Here is a 24055-nt window from a genome sequence, read left to right on the forward strand (position 1 = left end):
TCTGACACCCTCTTGGAACACTGGGCCTTTGACTTATGAAGATTTACCTTTAAACCTGACGCTCTAGAAAACAAGTCCAAACAATGCATGACCTCTATTACTTGAGCTTTTGATGCCTTACAGAAAAGCAAAAGATCATCTGCAAACATCAAATGAGAGAGTCGTGGTCCATTCCTAGAAACCGCAACTGGGTTCCACAAACCTTGGGAAACTCTATGAGAGATAAAGCAGGCAAGCATTTCCATACAGAGTACAAATAGATAAGGAGACATAGGATCTCCTTGCCTCAACCCTCTCTTCGGATTGAAATTTTGGAGCCTGTTCCCATTCCACAAAACTGCCAACGAAGAGGAAGTCACACAATTCAATATAAGATTAATGGTAGCCTTTGGAAACCCAAACCGGACCAAAGTAGCTTCCAAAAAACGCCAGTCTACCCTGTCATAAGCTTTTTCCAAATCAATCTTGAATGCCATGGTCCCTTTTCGAGACTTGGTGTTCCTCATGAAGTGCATAATCTCTTGAGCAATGATAATATTCTCTGTGGTTCCTCTTCCTGGAATGAACCCTCCTTGCAAAGGACCAATGATCTCCGACAGGAAAGGTCTGAACCTGTTAACTAGAACCTTTGTGACAATTTTATAAATTACATTACATAAGCTAATAGGCCGAAACTCCCGTAAGGAAGAGGGAACTTCCACTTTAGGAATTAGAACAATGAGAGTATCGAAAATAGCCGCATTCAATGGCTCACCCTCAAAGGCTCGCTTGACCAGTCTACACACATCGTTGCTAAGAGAGTCCCAGAACTCTTTGTAGAAAATTGCTTGAAATCCATCTGGCCCTGGGGCTTTAAATGAACTCATAGTCATCACAGCTCTTTTAACCTCTTCAGACGTCGCCGGTTCCACTAACTTTCGACAAGCCTCAGTACTAAGAGACGGGCAAGGAAAAGGCCCCATGGCGTCCAGGTCAATATCCTCCCTTGTAGAAAAGAGCTTTTGAAAGAAAGAATTTGCCGCCAGTTCTAGAGTCGTAGTCTCCGTGGTCCAAGACCCATCCTCCAAAAATAACCCATGAATTTTGTTCCTCTTTCTCCTGATAACTGTCTGCAGATGAAAAAATTTTGTATTTCTGTCTCCACATCTCACCCATTGTTCTCTAGATTTTTGATACCACAACAACTCTTCTTGAAGAAGGACAGCATTCAGTTCCTAATGCAAAACTTGCTCTTTGATCCTAAGCTGTTGATCCTCCCGACTTTCCAGAGTAATCTGAACGTCATTCAAAAGCCTCTCCAACTCCCTTTTCTTAACAAAAATATTGCCAAAAACCTTTTTATTGAAACTAGTTGCATCTTTTTGAACCTCCAACAAACATTTAACTACATCCGGAGCTCCTCTATTCCAAGCTGTATCAACAACATTCCTAAAAAGAGGATGAGTCATCCACGCAGCCTGGAATCTGAACGGACGATGGCCCTTGGTAGCCCTCTTTGCCATCTTGCACCTAGTGAATAATGGGCAATGATCAGAGTGAAGGCGCGCCAGCACCTCAGTATAAGCCTCTGGAAACATTAGTCGCCAGTCCTGGTTGATGACTGCTCTATCAAGCTTCTTGGCCACCTGCACCCCACCTTTCACCTTCCTGTACCAAGTGAATCTTCTCCCAATAGCCCCCATATCAAACAGCCCACAATCCTCCAATGTTTCCGCAAATTGTTCTGCTCTGGCAAGTCTAAATTGCCCCCCTCTAACTTCACTCTGCAACAAAACATCATTAAAGTCCCCTAACACAATCCAAGGTCCGTGGATCATATTAGCAATCCTTGTCAAGTCACCCCACAGTTCTTTACGCCGATGTATATGCGGATTAGCATACACCGCACTGCAGTAACTAGATGTATTGCCCATAGTGATTTCAAAACTGATACATTGATCAACTACATCCAATACTCTCACAGAAATATTTGAATTAGAACATAGAACCCAGATACCCCCACTATGACCATTAGCCTCAACAATACCAACACCCTGGTAACCTAGATTATTCCAAAAAGATTTCATCCTCTCGAAAGCAATATGGGTTTCAAACAGAATGAAAAAAGTAGGATGAAATTTATTCGCTAACTCCTTACTATGAACCCGGGCCAATTTATTAGAGGCACCTCTAATATTCCAAAATAGGAAGCTTAAATCTAAATAATCCATAAAACAATTTGTATTGTAAAAAGGACCAACCTCAGCTGAAGTCCCTAACGAGATGATGAAGATCCACCATCATATCCCCCTGAGCCTTGCTTGTCCTTGTCCGGTTGTTGCCCGGGTTGTCTGTGTCCCTCCACTGACAACCCTTCCAATTTGCCGATTTGCTGCTTGCTGGTGTCGCCAAGGCAGTCCGGAGTCGACGGCGAATTCTGCAAAGAAGAAGGGCGCAACCTCTTGTGTCCGTTTTTGATAATGGCAGTGAAAGTCGGCACCGCAACGGAGACAGATTTGCCCTTCACCCCTTGCTGTTTGGAAGATGCCATGCGTGCCTTAGATCCGCTAACCGACCCGGTCTTCATCCCTGATTCGGCTCCTCTCATACGTAGCCCAAAGTCACGGTTCTGGTCCAATTTCTGATTTGAGTGCACCGGCATTTTATCTTTAGATGTTTGTTGGGCTTTGTTTGATTGGCTCAATTTTCCTCTCCTTTTGCCGCTGACTTTGGTCCAGCCAGTCTCATTTTCCAAATGTTGGGACCCCACTTCCTTCCCATGCAACGTATCATCTAATTCCTCCCCAATTTCTGCAACTATCACTGACTCTTTGGGATTGCATCCAAATTCAAAAATTTTCTCTTTTGAAGCTTCCTGTGGCTGCACCACCCGGGCCGCCGTCTCGGTCACTGATGTTTCCTTTCGATCCACCCTTTCCGAATCTATTGGGGTCATTCTGCAGTCAGTTGCTGGATGCCCGAAACAATTGCACTTGTCACAAATAAGGTGTAAGCATTCATACTCCACCTTATATTCAAACTCATCGACAATCACACTCCGGACCACCGGCAAACCAAGATTAATTTGCACGCAAGCCCGAGCAAATTTTCCCCTTTCTGCCAACTTAGTAGCCAGATCCACCTTGACTGGTCTTCCCACAGCAGAAGCGATTCTCATCATGGCTTTATCCTGATAGTACCATATGCTCAAACCAGAGATTCGAATCCAAACCATAGTCTCCCCGAAAGTGTCCTCACAAGGTTTAAAATCCGGTGTCCATGGCTTGACCGCAATATAGTGACCGAAGATCATCCATGGCCCCCCTAGTAAAACCTTCTCTCGATCGTCCATTCGATCAAATTTAACGAGGAAGTACCCAAAACCCACATCCAAGATTTCATATCCACCGGTGATCCTCCATACCCCTTTCAATTTGTGAAACATGGCCGTGTAACTAAGGTTTTTTCTAAGAACCTTAATCACAATTGCTTCCTTGTATGGTTCAGAAAGGATGTTCCTAGCCTCTTCGGAGAAGCAAACTCTTGGAGGAATAGGATCTCCTTGTTTTCCAGTGACCACTGCCATGGAATCCTCATCTAGAGCTTCAGCCCGATTTATCCCTGTGGCTACCGTAGAACCAATAACCTTGTCACAGAACGAAATCTTGGAAGTCACCCTGGAACTAAGGTCGCCCTTACTTGATCCCTCCTTCACACCTGATGCAAACCCTCCCACACTCTCCCCCTTATCTCTTTCGATGACATGGCCATCTTCTTCACCGTGTTTCACCCTCAAACGCTCTCTCCCGCTCTCTCCTTCTCTCATTCTCTCTGAGTACGGAGTACGTACTCTTTCTCTGCTAGGATTTTTTTCCGGCTAATAAACAACTGTACTTCATTAGTTGTTTGATCGAGATGTATGAGGGAAAAAAACAAAAAGGTCTTCGCTTAATAAACCATTTTATTTTGAAAAATTGTTTATTTATTGATTTACCATTACCTTTGTTATTGGCTTTCTCCATTCAGTATATCTTATGCTAATAAATATTAAAAGAATAAGATTATAAATGAATAAGATTTATATAAAAATTACCATTTATATAAATATTAAAGGAATAGGATCACAGTGCATTCAATTTTAGACTTTTAGGACAAATTAATAATATTAATTTCCAACAAATTTATTTAAGTAAAATATCCAAATAAATAAATAAAATTCAAATATTAACGTAACAGAAAAGCTCTACATCCATTTAATTTTTGATGAATCTGACGATAAATTAATTACAAGTGAATTTATTTGATGAATCTGACAGTAAATCAGATGGTACTCAGCACATTTTTTTGTAGTGCCTCACCCAGACCCAACGCCTCATCTCTCAGACTTAGGAACCCTCCTCCATCAGCGAACATCCTGACATCCTTCTTCCTTTCATACCCGCGCCTCCACTAGCGACAATTTGCTTGCCTACCTCTAGTAGTCCAGCGGCGTCTCCGCCTCCACCAACAGCGTCCCCGTCACGGCGTCACTGCCGCCTCCACCTGTGTCGTTTCTTTTCTTCTACTCGCGTCATTAATCAGCCTTCACTCCCGACGACAAACTAGCCTCTAGTAGTCCAGCGGCAGTCCATCAACAGTATCTCTATCTCTGCCATTGTTCACATTTTTTATTATCAATAAGTTACTAACTTGTATTTGACTATTCTTAGTAATTAGATTTATAGATTAGTAATTTTTGTAATTGAAAATGAATTTGAAAATTTTTTATTCTTATAATTGAATCTGAGTTTTGTTAATTATATTTAGGGATTTCTTATTGTAGTTGGAGCTGAGTTTTATTAATTATATTTAATGATTTTTGGTTCTTGTTTCTAAAGTATTGGAAGGGACAAAAATAAGGGGAAGAAGAAAAATAATAATAATTTAGTTTTTGTTTCTAAAGTATTGGAAGGGAAAAAAATGGGGGAATAAGGGAGGAGTGTGAAACGTTAGGAATAGTATTTTTTTGAACAAGGGGAGAGGACGGCAGAACAAAGAGGATGATAATTTATAAGGTGATAATTTAGTGTAAGCCCATTAAAAAAAAGCCAAAATATTTTTGTGTTGTGTTGAGAAAATATTGTAACCCAACTTAGTTGAAAAGTAAATATAAATCCTATTGTCTTTCCAATTTATTTATCTATTCAAAGAATTACTTTCATTTTTTTTTAATTAAAAAGCTAAACACATTAGGGAGAGCAAACTGAATCCAAAAGCCATAAGTACAACTGAAAAAAATCACTAAAAATTAAAGAAGGTAAAGTAACTCCTAGTCATTTTTGGCATTGCCATCAACAATCAAAGGATGTACTCCCAATCCATTCGTCAGCGAGCACAAAAGACCTGTTGGTGATTTTCGCTACTCCTAAGCCTTTACTATGGAACACTCGATTATTTCTTTCTAGCCAAATTGCTCAGATTATAGCAAAGAATCCAATCAACCACCTCTTCCTCTCATCTTTTCTTTGTGCAGCATTTGTCCAGCTTTCAAAGTGTTGCTTTAGTGTACCTGGTACGGACCATTCTCTTCCAAGAGCGTATAGCCAAGCACCCCACACCTGCCAAGTGATCTCACACCCAAGAAACAGATAAAAAACAGACTCAACAGACTTACGACATAAAGCACACAAATTATCAAGCTGGTTAATGACCCCTAATCTGCAAAGTCTTTCTTAAGTATTCACCCTCTCAATCAGAACAAACTAAAAAAACAATTCGACCTTCGGCGGGACGAAATCCCTCCAAATAGCACTAGTGAAGCTATAGCTTGTTACTTCCTCCGGAAGGACTGCTTTCTGCAACACCTGCACAAAGGAGTTAGTAGGAAAAATACTAGTTCTATCAAATTTTCAAACCACCATATCCTCTCTCTCTGTTGTTAGCTTAACTGAACGTAAGATCTCATGGAGTTGGTTCAACAGTTCCACCTCCCATTGAAATAACTCTCTCCTCCACTGAAAGCTCCATATCCACTTTAACCCATTCCAAAACCCACAGTCACCTATAACAGATCCTTTAAGGTTTGAAACCAAAAAAAGTCTAGGGAACAAATCTTTCAAGACACCACCAGTTAACCAGTCATCCTCCCAGAACTGAATTGTTCTGCCGTTTCCTACATTCATTGACAAGCCTCTAATCATCTTCTCTCTGATTTGTGGCTCTCTGATTTGAAGCTGACAAATGTCCTTCCACGGACCCCTCTTAAAGGAACAGGTTGACCATGTAGCATCTCAGAAGGATTCATGTTATTACAAGAGCAAACTACTTTCTTCCATAAAGGGCAGTCCTCTTTCAAGAACCGCCACCTTCATTTGAATAGAAGAACTGTATTTCGAACCACTACATCTTCCACTCCCAAATCACCCGCCTTTTTAGGGGCCAACACTATCTCCCATTTCACTAGTGGCATCCCGAACCTCCCATCCTCTTTACTCCACAAGAATCGTCTTTGTAAGGATATCAGCTCCTCTTTACTTTCGCTTTTGTAGCTCACCCAGTAATATTTTTTATTCTTCTTTATTTTTTTATTTATTTTCTTTTACTCTTTGAGACTTGACTCTTGTTTTCTTTATTTACAAATTAAAAAAAATAATTCAACAAGTGGTTCTTCACTTTTTTTAATAAAAAAGATTTTATTTTCTCTTTTTTTTCTCTTATTTTTTATTTTCTCTATATTTCTGTTCTATAAAAAATAAAATTAATAAAATAATATAATTTAAATAAATTCATAAAATTATAAAAAATACATTAAATTTATATTTAAATATAATTAAAAATTATCCTCTAATATTATTTATTTAAAAAAATATTATTGTTGTTATATGCATATTTTTTAGTTTTTTTATTTAATTTTAAATTTTAGATCTATTCCTTCAAATATTTATTATATATAATTTGAATAGAATACTAATATCGTGATTAATAATTAATTAATTAAAATCAAGATTCAATTGTTTAAAAAGATTAAATTTTGAGTTAATTTTATAACTATTAATATAATTTTTTATACGAATATATATATATATATAGAGAGAGAGAGAGAGAAAGAGAGAGAGAGAAATATTATTTTTAAATAACAAGTGTAAAAATTAATTATTTTTATTTATATAATAAATTTAACATCTAATCAAATATAAAAATATACACATTAAATTTTTTTAAATTTTAGATAATAAATATTAAAATTAATTATTAATAAAAAAATTAAACTCTTTCACATAATAATTACTAAAAAATTATTATTTAATTTTTTATTTATGAAGATATTGGCCTTTTTAATTGACAGAGACTTTTATCTCTTACAACTTTTTAATTTATAAGAGTAGTTTGATTTTATAAATTATTTTTATTATAATGAACAAAATTAATGTAATTTTAAAAGATTATTTATATTCCCGTAAGGTTACAATAGAAAAAAAAACTAGTTAATACATTAAACTTATATTAGTTTTATTTGCTGTGATCCTTCCATGTGCATATGATATATTCATATCATAGTATATATACTTAGATAGCACAATAGGCGTGTTATGTATTGTAACTTCTCCCCTGTGAACACGTTACCATTGGTACACATTATTAAAATCATTGTGTTTGGACTTTGGTCATGAACAAATCAAGAATAGAATCATGGGTGAAACATTATTTTATTTTTTATATGATCAAATTATGTTTCCTTTTTAACTTTTTTCTTTTTTACTAAAATGTAGGGGTGTAATCGGTTCGGTTTGATTCAGTTTTTGACCAAAAATCAACCAAACCGATCTGATCGGTTCTACAATAATATCAACCATTTGGTTGGCTGCTGTTTGAACAACCGAATCGAATCAAACCGAACCAATAGCGGTTTGGTTCGGTCGGTTTTTTCGGTTTTTTTACACCTAATAATCAGAATTTAAATTACCATAAAATAAAATTTAAAACCGTCAATAAACTAGAATAACAAGAGTATATCACATCCAAATTCAATACAAATTCAATTTAATTAAACATAAAACAAAGACAATTAAAAATGTCTAGCAAAACAACAAAAATAAACACACTTTAAACCGAAACAGTCACTTTAAAACAAATAAAAATCAAACAGTCACCATGCTTAATCTGAATCCACACCAGACTCGTCATCATCTTTCCCAGTTGGTATAATTTCTACAAAAATAAAACAAAAAAATCAATATAGATTATAAACATAAATAATGTGTAGCTCATCAACATATAAATCAGCATTCAAACTCATCAACATCACTAAAAGTATTGTTTCCAGCAACAAATTCAACATTTAAAGCTTATATATGTGTAGCTTTGAGAGTAATAGTTAAAATTTATAAATTAAAATAGTGTGTGTGTGAGAGAGAATTATGTGCAGAGTAGAGAATTATTAATTATAATGCAGTGGTTGAAGCATAAAAGATAAATTTGTAGCTAACCAAAATATCCCAAATCCATAACTTATAGAAAATAGAACACCAAAAATTATATTATGAAGATACTTAGACAGAAAAAGGTATCCAACTCCCTCAGATTCATAGTTATTAGTTAACTACAATTCATTATTCATCTACAATATATTTATCTATCTATCAATCTATCAATATATGCACAGAGAGAGTTGGCAAGTAAATGATAAGAAGATCTAAAGCAGAATTCATTTGATTAACAGCTCATGAGCAGAACCAAAGCAGCTCATAAGCAGCTCATAAACAAAACCATAATTAATTCATTTTTAAAGCTAATCAACAGAATTTAAATGACCATAAGCAATCAGAGACAGCAACATAAAATTAATGAAATGAGGGACATGTATGTTCTATATATAAATCGAAAATTTCTCAATGATGATGATGATGATCTTTAATTCCAATGTGAGTTGCAACTTTCTCCAGTATTTTTAGATTGTCATTCAAAACAAGAGCAAAAAGACACCAAGATTAATTACATAATATTCAAAACTCATCCAACAAGATTAACAAGTAGCAAGCTAAGACCTTTAAATGTATATTCTGGATTCAAACAGCTGTACTTACATGATTATATATACTGAACAATAAAGGACTTATGGAAAACTGATCTTTTGATTGAAATTGGATACTTTTTTCAAATTAAAGATTGGTGGGGCATCTTAAACCATGATCATGTGTTCTGAGTATAAATAATAATAATAATAATAATAATAATAATAATAATAATAATACTCAAACAATTAGCTAGCTCCATTATAATGTGATTGCCTTATTGGACACAAAAGCTATATTATTATTGGAGGTACAAAATGAAAGGGCAGCATAATTCAGGTTAAATCAAGTACAAATATCACTAAAAATCCTAAGGACAAATTCTAACCAAAGGCTATATTATTTCATTGGTGAGTTCATTGACAATATATACATTAATTATTGTAAAAAAAATTATAACCAAAGACAAATTCTAACCTTCAAAGAAGACATTGTTCAGTTGCTTTTTGCAGGAGAGGGCTCGGTGACTGAAGTGCTGCTCGGCGACCAGAGTGCTGTTCAGCGACTGGAGTACTCCTTCACTTAGGGTTTGTTGCCACGACTTATGACTGGACAGCGGCTTCGAGCGACGGTGGAGGGCGCAAACTGGATGATGCTTCTGGGCTTCTGGCTACACGACGGCGCTGCTCTTTGCTACGTCTGCGAGTCTGCGACGGAGATGAATGGATGACTAACAACGGTTTCAAGCGACGGTGGAGGGCTTCCTTGATGGTGGATGACGCTCTCTGGCTCTCTGGCTCTCTCAAGCTCTCATTCTCTCAGTCATGGCCGCATGGAGGAGGAAGAATGGAAGATGGAAGAGAAAGTGGGTGTCTGTGTGAGTGAGGCTGTGCGATTGAAAGGGAAAGAGAGTGAAGGAGTTTCAGATTTAGGCTTTTATACCTAGGTTAACTAAGGGTAAACCAGTAAAAACAACCACTAGAGAACATCTGCCTCGGTTCGGTTCGGTTCGGTTCGGTTTCTGCCAAACCAACCGAAAACCGAACCGAACCGATCGGTTTAATTTGAAAAAACAAAAAAAAGTGATTTTTTAGTTTTTTATTCAGTTGTTGTAATTTTCAGTTCGATTTTGCGATATTTTTTGGTCCTGTTCGGTAACTTACACCCCTACTAAAATAGAACATTTTATTGAGATGGATTTTCCTGACTGTGTCAATATTCTCTTAGGATATGCTTGGAAGTTTAATCTAATTGGGTAGAAAGGATAAAGGGTAGGGATTTTAGGGATTAAAAACACACAGCTATAGTTTGAACATCTTCTCTTCTCTTGCCACATGAAATTCCACTCATTGAAAACACTAGCTATATCAGTTTGGTTGCAGGTAGTGGGTGTAAGCACAATATAATCCTGTCCGTTGTGTTATTTTTACTAGGCTTTATATTTTGTTTATTTTGGTTTCAGTTGGTGTTGTAACTTGTTTTTGGCCTTAAAGGTTCATGATTTGCTTTTGTAATAATGAATTTGGCTTATAAAGAACTAGTAGAGTATTTGAGCTTATAACCATGTCTTGTGCTGAGTAACTCCTTGCATTGTATACAAGTTATTTTTTTTCTAGTATATATAAATAAAATTTACCCGCATTATGTATTGTTGGAGTTAATGTGATGATTTTTGCCTGCATCATGTTATTATGAATTTAAGATGGCTAGGAAAGGCCAGTTTACAAAAAAAAAGCTAAATCAGGACCAACATGCCAGCAGTCTCAAAAGACACCGGCTCCGACTCCGTCTCCGGCTCCGTCTCCGACTTCGGCTCTCCACCAAGATGACTCTAAAATTCCCCCAGCAAGCTGTGGTAGTGTCCATACAATCGTACGTCCGTTCCGTCCACCGCGCAGTGAACCAAGGCCTGCTCCATAGACGCGCACTTATAGCAGTCAGAACTCAGAGCCGGGACACATACACTTAGACGCTAATGCTCATGACATGGATTCTATTGATCAAGAAGTTGACGACCGCTTGGTTGCTTCTAGAGCTCAGAGTCGCAAAAGACGGAAGACCACAGAGTATTGGACGGTTAAGACCATCGGTAACTATCTATTAGATTTAACCTGCTCAATTTACGCTAGAGTATGTGTTATTTATTTTTCTTCGTTCAAACGGTCTACAACGGATACATATATAAAGGTTTATAATTGGCTTGTAGATTCCGATGGCACAATCAAGCCGGCTAAACTGAGTGTGAGGGAGGCTATGGAACGGCCCAATGGTAGAAGGATCATGCTTAGGTTCAACAATGAAAAGCAGCCAGTTGGAGACGAAGCTGGACTGTTGAGTGGCGTTCTTGGTATGCTGGGATCTGACTACGAAAAATTTTCAATCAGTGAGGAAAGTTGGCGTCACGTTACCACTAAAGACAAAGTTTATAACGAATGTGTCAAGGTAAGAGTTTATATCCGATCTAAGTTAGATCTGCTTATTCATTATTAGAATTGATTATTTTAGGAATAGTAATTTATTCTTAAATTAAAATAACTTAACTATAAACAAAGTGTTTGTATATGAAGTGTTCATGAATGCACCGATTTTATTCACAAACTTGTGTGAACTCTTAAGAGCTGAGTTGGCATTTTTTCTTTTTAATTTGTTGGCTTATGGATTGCTGTTAATGACATTATACAATTTTCAATCCTTTGTGCATTTTTTAATCAGTATTATATTTGAGTCAATAGACATCTTTTACTCCATTTTTTTGGGTTCACGTCGGTTGGTGCAGCTTCTTCGATTTATTCTTTATTGCTAAAAGATATTTTTGTAATGGATGGCTACCTTTGACCAGATCCTTGACCAGGGAGTATTCCAGCAAATATTTTTAACAAATCGTGTCATTTATGCAACAAATCTTCCAGTTTGATGAAGATAGTGAAGGAATTATAAGAAAAAATATTTTGAAAAGTATGGGAAAGTCCTGAAAAGATGCAAGGCTGAGGTTGTATGATGATTGTTACGAGCCAACATTGTCGACTGAAGAAAATATCGAAAATTGTCCGCCGGGAATTGATCGAGATCACTAGAGATGGTACCTTGATTATCGCACCAAACCTGAGACGAAGGTAAAAATAGTATTTATATTAGTATAATATAGTACAACCACCTTTGCATCGTGTCTTTTTTAAAATAGTTTCTAATCCCCGTTTATCTCTGATGGACCAATAGGAGAAGTGCAGAAAAAATGCGATAAATCGATCAAAATAGCTGTATACCCACACTGGCGGTTTGTAAAGCCTGGCTCGGCGGAGGGAAGAAGAGGTAGTGTACTTTTTTATTCACTCTTCGGTTTTGTACTGCTCTGCATAATTCAATCCTTGGACTATCTCTGTGTCTACATTCTCTCTGATTGCGTGGATTTCGGTGATGGATTAAACTTTGTTATTTCAGTCAGAACAAGAAGGAAGGATAGTCGATAGAGGAGAGTTATGGATCAAGGTTCACAAAAGAAGGGATGGCTCTTATATTAATGATGAGGCAAGAAAAATTGGTGTAAGTACAACTTAATATGATTAGTCGTCAAAATTATGATATCTAATGCATCCATGTTCATTGCTGCTTTTTAGTTGCCCATTCCTTGTGTGCTGAGCTAAAAATAAGTTATGGGTTTCTTTTGATTCAATGTCTACAAATAAGTTTTTGGTTCCAACGCTTATACTATGATATAAAGTTGTTACATGTGAAGGATTCAATTAATTTACAAAATATCTGTATGACCGAAAAGGTTCTTTATTTGGGCAAAAATTTTGTTAATTGCTTTATGAATAATGATGTTTTAACATCTCTAATTATTTGTTTCAAAATATATATGTAACACATGATTAGGAGCAATTAGTCAAAATTACTAGAAAACTAGTATTGAGTTATTTCTTTGCCCATTTTATTTATTTATTTATGTATTTATACATTTACTTAAATGAGCGATATTCTGAGAACGTGTAATAGGTATTAAGTTTAGTCATAGAGCGAGAACAGTAGAAGTTTGGAATCCAAGTTTAGTAATAGAGGAAGAACAGTATAAGTCTTGGAATCCAGGGAGTTCTAAATGATGAAAACTATAGCGTACTTAGGTGTCTTGTGGTTGCTCAAATTGATTTTGTGACAGAACTGGAATCCAATCCATTCAAAAGTATTCTCTGCTCTCACTTCAGATGTATATCCCTATGCATGCTTATGCTTATCGTGTGCCTCAAATAGAAACTCAGTTTAAGTTTTAATTAAGTTGAATGTACTTGAATCGGATCCATATTGTTGTTTTATGTCTATAGAAAAGACTTCTGGAGATTGAGCAACAGGATGAGTCTTCTAGAGTCTTGTCCCAAAATGATTCCATTGCTCAGGTTTTCAGAAGAGAGAAACTGGGTAGAGTGCGTGGAGTGGGTTTTGAACCGACTCCTAGTCAATTCTTTGGTACAAATTTGCAACCGTCAATAAACAGAGTCCAAGTAGAGGAGATGCAAAGGAAGCTGAATGAACTACAGACAGAACTGGAAGCCGAGAAGTTAAAAAGAAAGGCGATGGAAGATGAAGCAGTAGCAGCCAAGAAAAGGATAAAGGTAATGGAGAGTGCTTTGATTTATCTTTTTCAACGGTAGGGTGAGGAGCTGCCACCAGAGATTGCTGCAGGGATGTGTTCAATGGAATGATACAGTAGAAAATAGTACTTTAGGATTGAAATTATTTTGGATTGATGCTTACTTTTTTTTGAAGTAGACTATGCAACTATTAGCAAGAGATCTATTTTGTTGATATTTTGATAAATACATTTTGATTTGCGGATATTTTTCTGCTTTTGTCACAAGTTTAGATTCTATCCGTGAATACAATCACTCCTAAAATAATTAGAAATCCAAAGAACAAAACTTGATAATATTTAATAAATTTTTATGTGATTTCATAAATAAAAACCCAAATTCTGCGTTTCTTTTTTTTATTTTTTTTCTTAACTTGGCGACGGTTTTAAACCGCCAAAAAGACTAAAAAATAGGACACTTGGATCGAGAATTGCGGCGGTTGGCAACCTCCTGTAAAATGTACACAAACCAGTCCTATATTACGGCGGTTGTAACATAACCGCAAAATTCATCCAAACTTCCAAAAATTGAATTGATTAGCGGCAGTTTTAAAACCGCTGCTAAACAAGATGACAATCGTAGAACTCAAATTTTGCGGCGATTTTTTTAACGCATGCCGCGAAATATGTATTTAGCGGCGGTTATACCAGCGGTTCAAACCACCACTAAAGGAAAAAAAAGCGCCGCTAAGCTCCACCTCTGCTGTAGTGTTCGACGTAGTTCTTCGTGTATAAACAATTAAACATAGAAACATTCGGTCACTCTTGAGTCTTGATATATTCTTTTGTTCACAAATTTAATGACGACAATATTTTGATTATTGTACACCATCGTTCCCCTATTCAGAAAACATGACTTTTTTTTTCTTTTTTTTTTGGACAGGGGCCATGGGCCAGATGTCTGACCCTGCCACACAACCAGAACCCGATTCGGCCCAATACCCACTTCCCCTAGTGCCCGACCCTAACACTATGGTCTTCCTCCTTGCGATGCTCTGTGTTCGATGTTGCTGTTGCCTTCGGATCCTCCATCGGCAGTCCGACCTGATGCATGGATCTGTTAAATATCCCTCCCGATTAGTGTCGTTAGCACAATTCTGTATAGAGACGTTTTGAGATCTCCTCCAACACCGTTCTCCTCCCCAGTCCGGTTCTGACGCCGTTGATAATGGGTCCTCCCTGGAGCTTTTTGACAGTATGTCTCTCCCGCTGCATTCCTCTGCCTCGAGGCATCCCGCATAGGACCCAGACCCTCGATGCACCCCACGCGTCCCGCTCTCCAAGCTTCTCCGCAACGGTTGCTCCTCTCTATCTTTAGCCGCTGTGACGCACTAGGTTGGTGCTGCTCTCCCCCTTCAGCTTCTTGCATGTCCCAGTTTTCCACTCTATCAGGTAAGTCCTCCTCTGTTTGTATTCCTTGCTGGTCGGTTGAAATTGGATTCCCATTGATTTGATTTTGCATTCGTTGATTATGCTGAAGTATTGCGAATCTGGCTTCCGTTCTGATTGTATTTCTTACAGGATTGGCAGCGTTGACTGTCCACTGGCTCCTGAGAACATTCCCCACTGCCATCGCTGCTAGTTGGTGAGCTACTATGTTGCCTTCCCTTGGAGTCCAGGTAGCTCCCACATCTGGCGCCTCTTCCAGCAGTTGTAGAATGTCTCTGAGGATTGCATCCACTTCTGCTATAGGCGTTCTCGCCTTAACGGCTTGGACCAAAGGTAAACAATCTGTTTCAATGATACAGTTTTCTATTTGTAAATTCTTGATGAGAATGAGAGCTTCTCTGTATGCCTGGGCTTCTGCTGCTAGTGCTGAAGTTGTGATGAATTTTGATGTAGTCCCAGTGATGATCTTGCCCTGCCAGTTCCTCACGACAACTGCTGAGGCTGCCTTGCCTGTATCCCTTTGGAAAGCCGCGTCAGTATTGACCTTCAACCTGTTTTGTGGCGGTGGTCTCCAAGTAATTCTCTTCTTGTCACCACTCTTGCCTCTGCTTGCATTATGATCTGTGCTGCTTCCTGTTGTTGTGTTGTGGAATTTTGCTGCTAGATATTCTGCATTAATTATTACCTGTTCCGGATTGATTTTTATTTGCTGGAATATGTATTGGTTCCTTGCCTTCCATATATACCAACATACACACCCCAGATTGCTTAAAATTCTTTCCTGATCCCTCCCCGTCCCATTTTTTATTTTCTGAACTGTATCCATTATTCATTTTCCAAACGACGTCACATTATAGGCTGTAGGTGTTATTTGAATGCTCGCTCTGAACTAAACTGCTCTCGTCCACGGACATAAAAGTAAAGCATGTTCAACAGTTTCATTCTCCTCCTGGCATATGCTGCATGAAGGCTTGACTGCACATTTGCGCTTAAACAAATTACTATTTATTGGCAAAATTTCCTCCGTAGCTTTTCATAAGAACATTCTGATCTTTTGTGGCACTGGTAGTCTCCATATAGTCCCCCAAACCTCTCTGAAGTTCTGGCTTGACGAAGCTTCATTTAATTTTGTCTCTTCTTTCGCATCTTTCTCCTCTTTTGCAGCCCGATAGCCTGATTTCACTGAGTACTGTCCCTCTACTCGGTATGGCCAGATCAGATTATCTTCCTTGTTAATCAGGCTGATAGGTGTTCTGATAATCAATCCCGCTATGTTTCTCGGAAATAACTTCTTAATTCTGTTCTCATCCCAGCCTTCCCCCTGCTTTATTATTTCAATCACTTTTCTGATTTGGTCTTCTTCACATCTCCTCAGCTTCCCTATTCCAGCCACCCAATTATCATTCTAAATATCTATCTCCATTCTGCTCCCTATGCTCTATCTACCCTTCCTTCTCAGGAAATTCCTTCCCTCCAACAAGCTCTTCCATACCCATGACGCGTTCCTTCCTTCTCTTGCTTTCCACAGGCTGCAGTTTGGATAATAAATTGCCTTTAGAATCTTCGCCCAAATGGTTTCCTCCTCTTTTAGTAATCTCCAGGCTTGTTTCGCTAGGTGCGCAATATTTTGACACTCTAAATAAATCCTTAGAAAACAGGACTTTGAAGATTGAAAAGTCAACAATTATAGGTCCTGTATATCAAAAAAGCCTTTCCCTTTGGATCCGACCGTGGTCCCATTAAATGGGTGAGACGCGCTGCTTAGCACTCTATAACCTAGGACGAACCTTAAGCCTTAAGGTGACCTGGAAGTTTGAAATGCGTATGCGATATTTTCAATTAGGTATTTTTTATTGTGCCTAATATTTACTCACATGATTTAAAATTAAAAAGATAAATCCTATATTATTTTATCTCTATTTTTAAATAAATTAGATAAAATTTTATACGCACAAAAAAATTTCCTTTCAATTAATGGGACTGGGTGTAGTCTGTAGTCGTCTATCTTTGAATAATAAAGAACTAATTAATACATTAAACGCGTACGTGGCATCAGGTGGAAAAGAAAGGCCCAGACAAACTCACATGATGCCACTGCATGTAGTCATCTATCTTTGAATAATGCATTATCCTGCCAATGAGAACATCAATTTTCCCGAATTAACCTTGTCGCCGCAATCAAGGGGAGGAGGGCCCATTAGTTAGAATTTAGGAAAAAGATGGATCGGAACGGAATTTCAGAAAACAAAAATAAATCGAGGACACGAATATTGATTGTATATTCCATTGAGCGTGCGTGATATACTTTTTTCTTTTCTCTTTTAAGTAAAATTAAAAGTTAAAAATGGTTAAATAACAATTTAATTAATTATTTATTAATTTTTAATTAATAATTTTATATAAAGATAATTATATGTGATTTTTATTTTTAAATTTTCTTCTTCACAATAGCCAGGAAAAATAAATTAAATGTTCAATTTTATTAAATTTTCACTTAGATTAATTATTTTATTCAAAAACTTAATTACTTATTTATTAAAGTGTATGATTGGAAAAATAGTAATCTAATATCATATTGGTTTGAGAAACGGAAACTTATTTTTGAAAAAAATAATTAGTAGATGATTTAAATATAATAAGAAGTGACAGAATATATAATTTTACATTCAATTTGAATCCAAAGAAAATTTAGTGTCATTTTCTTACTACCGTGGTTTGTAGAGAATAATTACTCGAGTTAGGAACACCTAAAATTTGAAGTTGATAATAAAAAATTAACGTTTTTCGTGAATGTTCATTAATTTATATTTGATCAACGTAGCATACAGCATAATTTAATTGTGGTGCAATTACTAACAATTAGTGCAAATAGATTAATTCTTTGAGCAATAAAGTAAGAGTTCCGCTAGGGAGATAATAGACTATTTGTATAATGTATTATTGAGTTATAAAATGAACATTCCCATACTATTTAGAATAACCATCCGAGTACTAGGAATAATAAATATCTTCCCAAAAGCTTAAATTGATTTTTGAGTTCACCAAGAATCAAACTCTTAATCTTTTGGATCTAGAGCTCTAATACCATGTCATGATACCACTCATCTCAAAAACTTCAGTTAATAGAAAAAAGTAACACTAATAGTTATATATCTAATACTCCTTAAATCTCTATTGTATATATTGTACAAATATTCCATTTGTTTCTCATACTTTTTCATAGAGTAAGTAATTGTTCACCTACAAAAGAATTTTACTACTACGTACCTCTAAAACCCACCTAAGGAGAACAAAATGGTGCGTTAAATGCTTGAAGGTTCTTTTTCAAATTAAGGTAATCTTGGTTAAATTCACAAATATTTTTTTAGAAAAAAAATCTTTTAAAATGATAATATTAGTAAAATAATAAAATAATACTTTAATTATTTTTAAATATGTAATATTAGTTATTTGTGAGCGTTATTATGTTAATCTAAAAATAATTAATGGTATTTTTTTTTTAAGGTGACAATATAATTTTTTTTAAGATGGAGGTAGGATACGTAAATTGTGTAAAACATTCTTATTCCCAAGGCCTATAGGGTTCCCACAAGAATGCCAGCTCACATTGAACTAAACCCCAGTCTTCCTCTTGGGTACCTCCTTCCTTCCCTTTGATTCCCTTCTCTTTGCAGAAAAGTTTGAATATTCTTACTTTCATCATTTACTCTCTCTGCACGCACAGAGTTGAGATCCGATCCTAACGTTCCAGGTTCTTTTTCTCCTCCTCTATTCTCTCTGGTATCTTCATCCAGGCAACATGAACATGAACTCGGACCCAGAGAAGGAGCTACCTACGGTTGATTTCTTCTCAAGAAACGATATTGTAAGTAATACGATAAGCCCTAAATTCCTACACATACATACACATTTATATACCATATCATTGTCCTTTATTGATCAAGCTAAGGTTTTGAGTGCGAACATAAAAACTGTGATTTGATTTCAGGAAATTCTGCTGCCAATGCATGATGGTGCGTCTTCTTCGTCGAGCTCGACAAACTCCAGAAATGAGGTAAAGCTGAGATCATAAATCAGAATCATTATCATTTTATTTGTTTCTTGCAATCTGAGATTATGGATGGGAAGAATCTGAGAAGATCAGATTCACTTAAATAAAGCGCTTTCTTTTTTCTTTTTACCCTCTCCAAAATCAAAACTCATCACTAACACGCAAATACGCAATTTGCAATTCGCAGATGTGCGGTAACAAGAAAAACATAGAGATGCCTATTTTCTTTCCCCGCAGATGCATAAACATACTACTAGCACGCGCTTCCGGGGTTAGTAATCATTCTTTTCCACTGGCCACCGTGTCTACTTTTACCCCTTTTTTTATTTTTATTATCTGGTAAGGTACTAAGATCCCTCTATTTTAACGTATTTAGTATTTATTTGTGAGTTTTGCTAGGAACCAATTAGGAGTTCAGCCAAATGAAATCAATTAATTAAAAACAGGTTTCTTACCAAAAAAAAAAATAATTTCTACTATTTTAATTTTTTAAATTTTAAAATTAAAAATAAAAGAAGATTGACTTAAGTTAATTTATATTATAGTTGATTTTCTAGACTTTTTTTTACTTGTTCGTTAGGTTATTAATCATTATTTATTTCCTTCTTGTTTTAATTTTTACGTTTCAGATTTAATTTCAGTAGTAGTTTTCTATTGTTAAAAGTAGATTCTTTGTGCAAAGATAATTGATGAAAGAAAAGTGAACTCGATCCCTAATCACTATTTTTTGTTAGTCGTTTTCCATCCCTAATTATTAATTACTGATCACCAATTTAATTAAGCAATTTCTTTACCTTTTTACAACTGTACATGTATGATGTATTAAGCAACTTAGCAACTACAATAATAACTGTTTTGTTATTTCATTTTTAATTATTAGTATTAGTATTACAGTGATATTTAAGTAATTAATTTTAACGAGTGACATTTTATTGGTAATTAATTTTGAAAAGAAAATGACATATTTATGAGAAAAAAAAAATCTAGGAATCCAACTACAACATAGCCAACTCAAATCAACTTTTTGCACTTTTAGTTTTAGAATTTAAAAAATTAGGATAGTGAGAGTTATTTTTTTTTTTACAATTTTGCTACATAATCAATAAGGATTCTGCCAACTTCTGTTAATTATTCTGTTAATTCTTATTTATGATTGTGTTTAATGGAAATATCTTTATGTATGTGTCTAATAGAAATATCTTTTTTATAGTTATGTCTAATAAAAATATCTTTATAGATATATCTCTTAAATGTGTCAATACTAATTATAATTAAAATATAATAATTAATTATTATTAACAATAAATTGACAGATAATATATTAGTACTTTATATATTTTTTTTATATAACAAAACTCCTAGTTTTTAAATTAGTTTCCTAATTGGTTCCTGCACCATAATGTTTTTAATTTATTTTGTCAGGAAAACAACAGAGAGAACAAGAACATTCTTCCCGTTTCTGACTGGGATTTGAAGAATTTCCGACCAGCACGTCCAAAGATAGCTAATATTTCTCCTCGAGGTCGAAGTTATCTTTTGTTGGGGCTTTTGGTGTTCTCTGTTACTCAAGTGGCTGCACTGAACAACAACTCCCCATTGGGAAACTTATCATCACACTCGGTGCTAAACTTTTGGGAAGCATTTTGGATGTTGTTTCCCGCGATGATATTTTTCATCATATTCATCTTCTGTGCGATAGCAATTTTGGTCCTCGTTTCGACAAAGGGATCAGAAGAGCGATTTGCTTATTCGACACTTTTGTCATTTTTGGCAATCCTTTGTTGCATTACAATCTTCAGCCAATCCTCTGACTCTGTTGTGCAGTGGGCCTCTTTCAGGTTTCCTCTCCCACTGTTTGTTATATTTGAGGCTCTTGCACTTTTACTGACCTGTTTGGTGTTGTTGATGTCCATTATTTATCTTGCCTGCCTATGCAAACAAAGACAGAAAATGAAGGAGTGATCTACTGATGATGATGGTTCCTATACATTTTTATATATTTAATAGTGGAAACTCAGGTGCAGTCGACTTTACGTGATACTTGAGGGTCGTTAGATGATTTGACTAAATTTTCATCTAACGACTCTCAAATATCAACTTTACGTGAAGTCAATTTTACTTAAGTTTTCACCATATTTAATATGTATTTTTAAAGTCTAAATGTACATACTTTGAATTTAAGCCTGAAGCTTGCTGGCAAATTTGTTTGGATTATTTTATTTTAATGTTTAGTATTTCGGAGGTAGTTTTTACTTTTTAGGTTTTTATATGAATTAATTTTGAATTGTACAAATTTTTTATTTGAATTTTGAAGTTCGTATTTTAAGTTTTAGATATATAATTTATTTACTAATTATTAGAGTTAATTCTTTAGAAAAACCTAAAAAGAAAATTAAACTATTTATTTTCCTTCCTTTATTTGCCATCGGCATCAGATGTAGCATTATATTGACAATAAAATAATTAATTTAATTAATTTGGTGTCAATCACAAAATAATATAAAGAAAAAAAATATAGGTTGACAATGAAAATACTAAATAATGGATATATCGAATATTTAATTCACTAAGTGTGTAGATGATTATCCTAATATTAAAGTTTAGGAGGTAATTTAAGAGTGAAGTACTTTTTTATTTTATTGGATCAATTCTAAAATCTATTATTTACATTATTTAAAAAAGTCATTGTCTACGTAATAAAATCTAAGAATACACAAAAGGCAATTACTTTAGCAAGATTACCACGATATATATCATGTATTGTTGAAAATTAAGTTTGTTCTTTATGCTTTTAAGTTTTAACACAATAAATAGTTACAGTTTTAATCAATTTAACTCATAGTTAAACTAGATTTGAACAAAAATGAGTTTTCCGAATATCCATTCAATGGATTATAAAATTACACAAATATTATATCAACTTTTATATTCTTTAATAATTAAAATATGAGATAAATTAATTACTTTAAATAAAATATACAAAAAATGTTTTATATATTAATTATATACACAGTTAGATTTATTATACAATAATATACTACAGAAAATAATTTACGTTCTTACTTCCATATAATAACAAAGTAATTGAATATTTAATTTAAACATCTTAGTAACTGACGCTTGACAAAAATTCCTTAAAACTGATGAATTATACAATATAATATTTTATGGTTCTTGCTGCCAAAAACTATTTGTATATTTCTAATGGTTAAATTTAATAAAATAAAAAATAATTAGTATGTATATTGTCTATTTGTCTTCTTATAATATTTCTTTAGTTAAATGGGTCTCTCATCTTATAAACTCTTTATTCTTTCCTGTTTTCTTTAATGTGGGACTAATTTTAACACTCTTCACACTTGTAACACTAACATTTAATAATTTGTACATATACAGTTGCTTTTATTAAAAGAATATTAAATTTAGTACTTTTAATATTATAAAAAAAAAACCCTAAACTATCGTATTTTCAGTAGTTTTATTTACTAATATTCTATACTACATTAAAGAAATTTCAACAAAAACTTTAATCTCTAATAAATTTTAATTATATTATTATTTTTAAATTTTTTATTTTATTAGACAATTCAGTCGTATACTAAAACTTTAGGAAAATTTGTTTTTGTTGTTACTTTATAAAAATATAAAAATCTCTAATAATATTTTAAAGATTTCGTAGTATCATCAGTTCTTCCCTATAAAAAAATTGATATATGAATTAATTTTTTCAGAAAATAAAAATTGTAAAATAATATCTTAATTAAAAGTTGTTAAATACTAAAATTTCTAACAGCATCAAGAATATTTTTTCTTTAAAAAGAAAAGAAGACCTGTAGGAAAAAGTTTTGCTTAAAAAAGCAAAGGCAACGCGTTAATCAAGGATAAGTATGTTCAATTGTTCAGCATTCAGATCCTATAAGTTGTGACCTTGGTTCTTTTTGGGACAGAATTTAATAATAATAAAAAATAATGTTATATGATTAATAAATATATTTTTATATTAATTTTAAATAATAATATATAATAAATATTAGAAGATTATCAAAATTTATTATTTTCTGTTATTAATTTATTAGTAATGTTTAAAGTATAGAATAAAATATTATATCATTAGATTATTAGATTAAATTAAAGGATTTGTTTGAGTAAACTTTTAAAAAAAAAATTTTGAGTTTTTTTTAAATATTATAAAAAAATAAAAATAATTTTATATTTAAATATTTTATAAAAAAAATTTTTTTATTTATCAATTATATTTAGATATAAAAATATAAAAATATTTTTTTATTTATGGTTGTTAAATTTTTTTCAAAAAATATTTTTTTAAAAATGTAAATTGTAAATTTTTTTTAAAAAGATCTTTTTTAGAAAGATAATAAAAAAAGTATTCAATTTTTACCAAATACACTAAAAATAAAACATATATTTTTTAGTAAATTTTTTTTATCAACTTAATAACATTTAAATAATAAGCACGAAAAAAATTAGACTAAAAAATTGAGTTAATAATTAAGTAATAAGCAAAAATAATAAATTCTCAAAAATTATTTTTAATATGAAAATAGAGATAGTATTTTGATTGAATATTAATATTTAAAGTGTATTATATTATTGTGGAAATTATTCAATACGCCCCTACGTATTAGTTAAGATGTTGCCATGTGTTCAATATACCCCGCGTGTTGATCAGGATGTTGCCACGTGTTCAATACGTCTCATACGTGTTGCAACACACTTCTCATGTGTTAACTTCCCACCTACAAAATCTACCCAACTGTAATTACACAAAATAATCTAATTTTCAACAAAAATATGAATATTTATTTTAAATAAAAAAATCAACCATAAATTCATGATCTTTTATTATTTTTTATAATATAAAAATAAAATTTATCTATCATGTGTTTTAAAGACATATATTAAGATTACAAAATAAAAATTTAAATTTTCAATATATTTAATTTATATTTATTAAATAAAAATATTAAAATTTTTTCACTAATAATAAACTTATTATATACTCTT

At 33.9% G+C, this 24055-nt stretch overlaps 2 protein-coding genes across 4 annotated transcripts; one reads left to right on the plus strand and one right to left on the minus strand.

The window, feature by feature from the left end:
• Positions 1-286: 286 nt before the first annotated feature.
• LOC140178757 (uncharacterized) lies at positions 287-2066 on the minus strand. The gene is made up of 3 exons (XM_072215998.1): positions 1227-2066; positions 438-1109; positions 287-337 (listed from the first exon to the last, which is right to left on the minus strand). Exons 1-3 carry the CDS (start codon positions 2064-2066, stop codon positions 287-289), a joined length of 1563 nt encoding a protein of 520 aa, XP_072072099.1.
• Positions 2067-18508: 16442 nt separating this feature from the next.
• LOC112744347 (uncharacterized) lies at positions 18509-21282 on the plus strand. Of its 3 annotated transcripts, XM_025793943.3 has the most exons (5): positions 18538-18614; positions 18774-18844; positions 18968-19033; positions 19218-19301; positions 20453-21282. In XM_025793943.3, the coding sequence occupies exons 2-5, from the start codon at positions 18779-18781 to the stop codon at positions 20990-20992; spliced, it is 756 nt and encodes a 251-aa protein (XP_025649728.1). In that variant the 5' UTR covers positions 18538-18614; positions 18774-18778; the 3' UTR covers positions 20993-21282. The 3 variants fall into 3 exon arrangements, with proteins under 3 accessions (XP_025649727.1, XP_025649729.1, XP_025649728.1); XM_025793942.2 differs by having other exon boundaries at positions 18509-18844; XM_025793944.3 differs by lacking the exon at positions 19218-19301 and having other exon boundaries at positions 18533-18844.
• Positions 21283-24055: the final 2773 nt, after the last annotated feature.

Source organism: Arachis hypogaea, chromosome 14 (genome assembly GCF_003086295.3).
Source record: "Arachis hypogaea cultivar Tifrunner chromosome 14, arahy.Tifrunner.gnm2.J5K5, whole genome shotgun sequence".
In the NCBI taxonomy this organism is placed as follows: Eukaryota; Viridiplantae; Streptophyta; class Magnoliopsida; order Fabales; family Fabaceae; genus Arachis; species Arachis hypogaea.

Bases quoted from the DNA above. Each gene is read 5' to 3' on its own strand.
- LOC140178757 (XM_072215998.1), bottom strand. From the start codon at position 2,066: ATGAAATCTTTTTGGAATAATCTAGGTTACCAGGGTGTTGGTATTGTT. The intron at 1,110-1,226 runs GTTTTGCATTAG...TTTCATCTGCAG, and splicing joins AGCTTAGGATCAAAGAGCAA to ACAGTTATCAGGAGAAAGAG. The intron at 338-437 runs GTAGACTGGCGT...CTTCGTTGGCAG, and splicing joins TGGAAAAAGCTTATGACAGG to TTTTGTGGAATGGGAACAGG.
- LOC112744347 (XM_025793942.2), top strand. From the start codon at position 18,779: ATGAACATGAACTCGGACCCAGAGAAGGAGCTACCTACGGTTGATTTC. The intron at 18,845-18,967 runs GTAAGTAATACG...ATTTGATTTCAG, and splicing joins TCTTCTCAAGAAACGATATT to GAAATTCTGCTGCCAATGCA. The intron at 19,034-19,217 runs GTAAAGCTGAGA...TGCAATTCGCAG, and splicing joins CGACAAACTCCAGAAATGAG to ATGTGCGGTAACAAGAAAAA.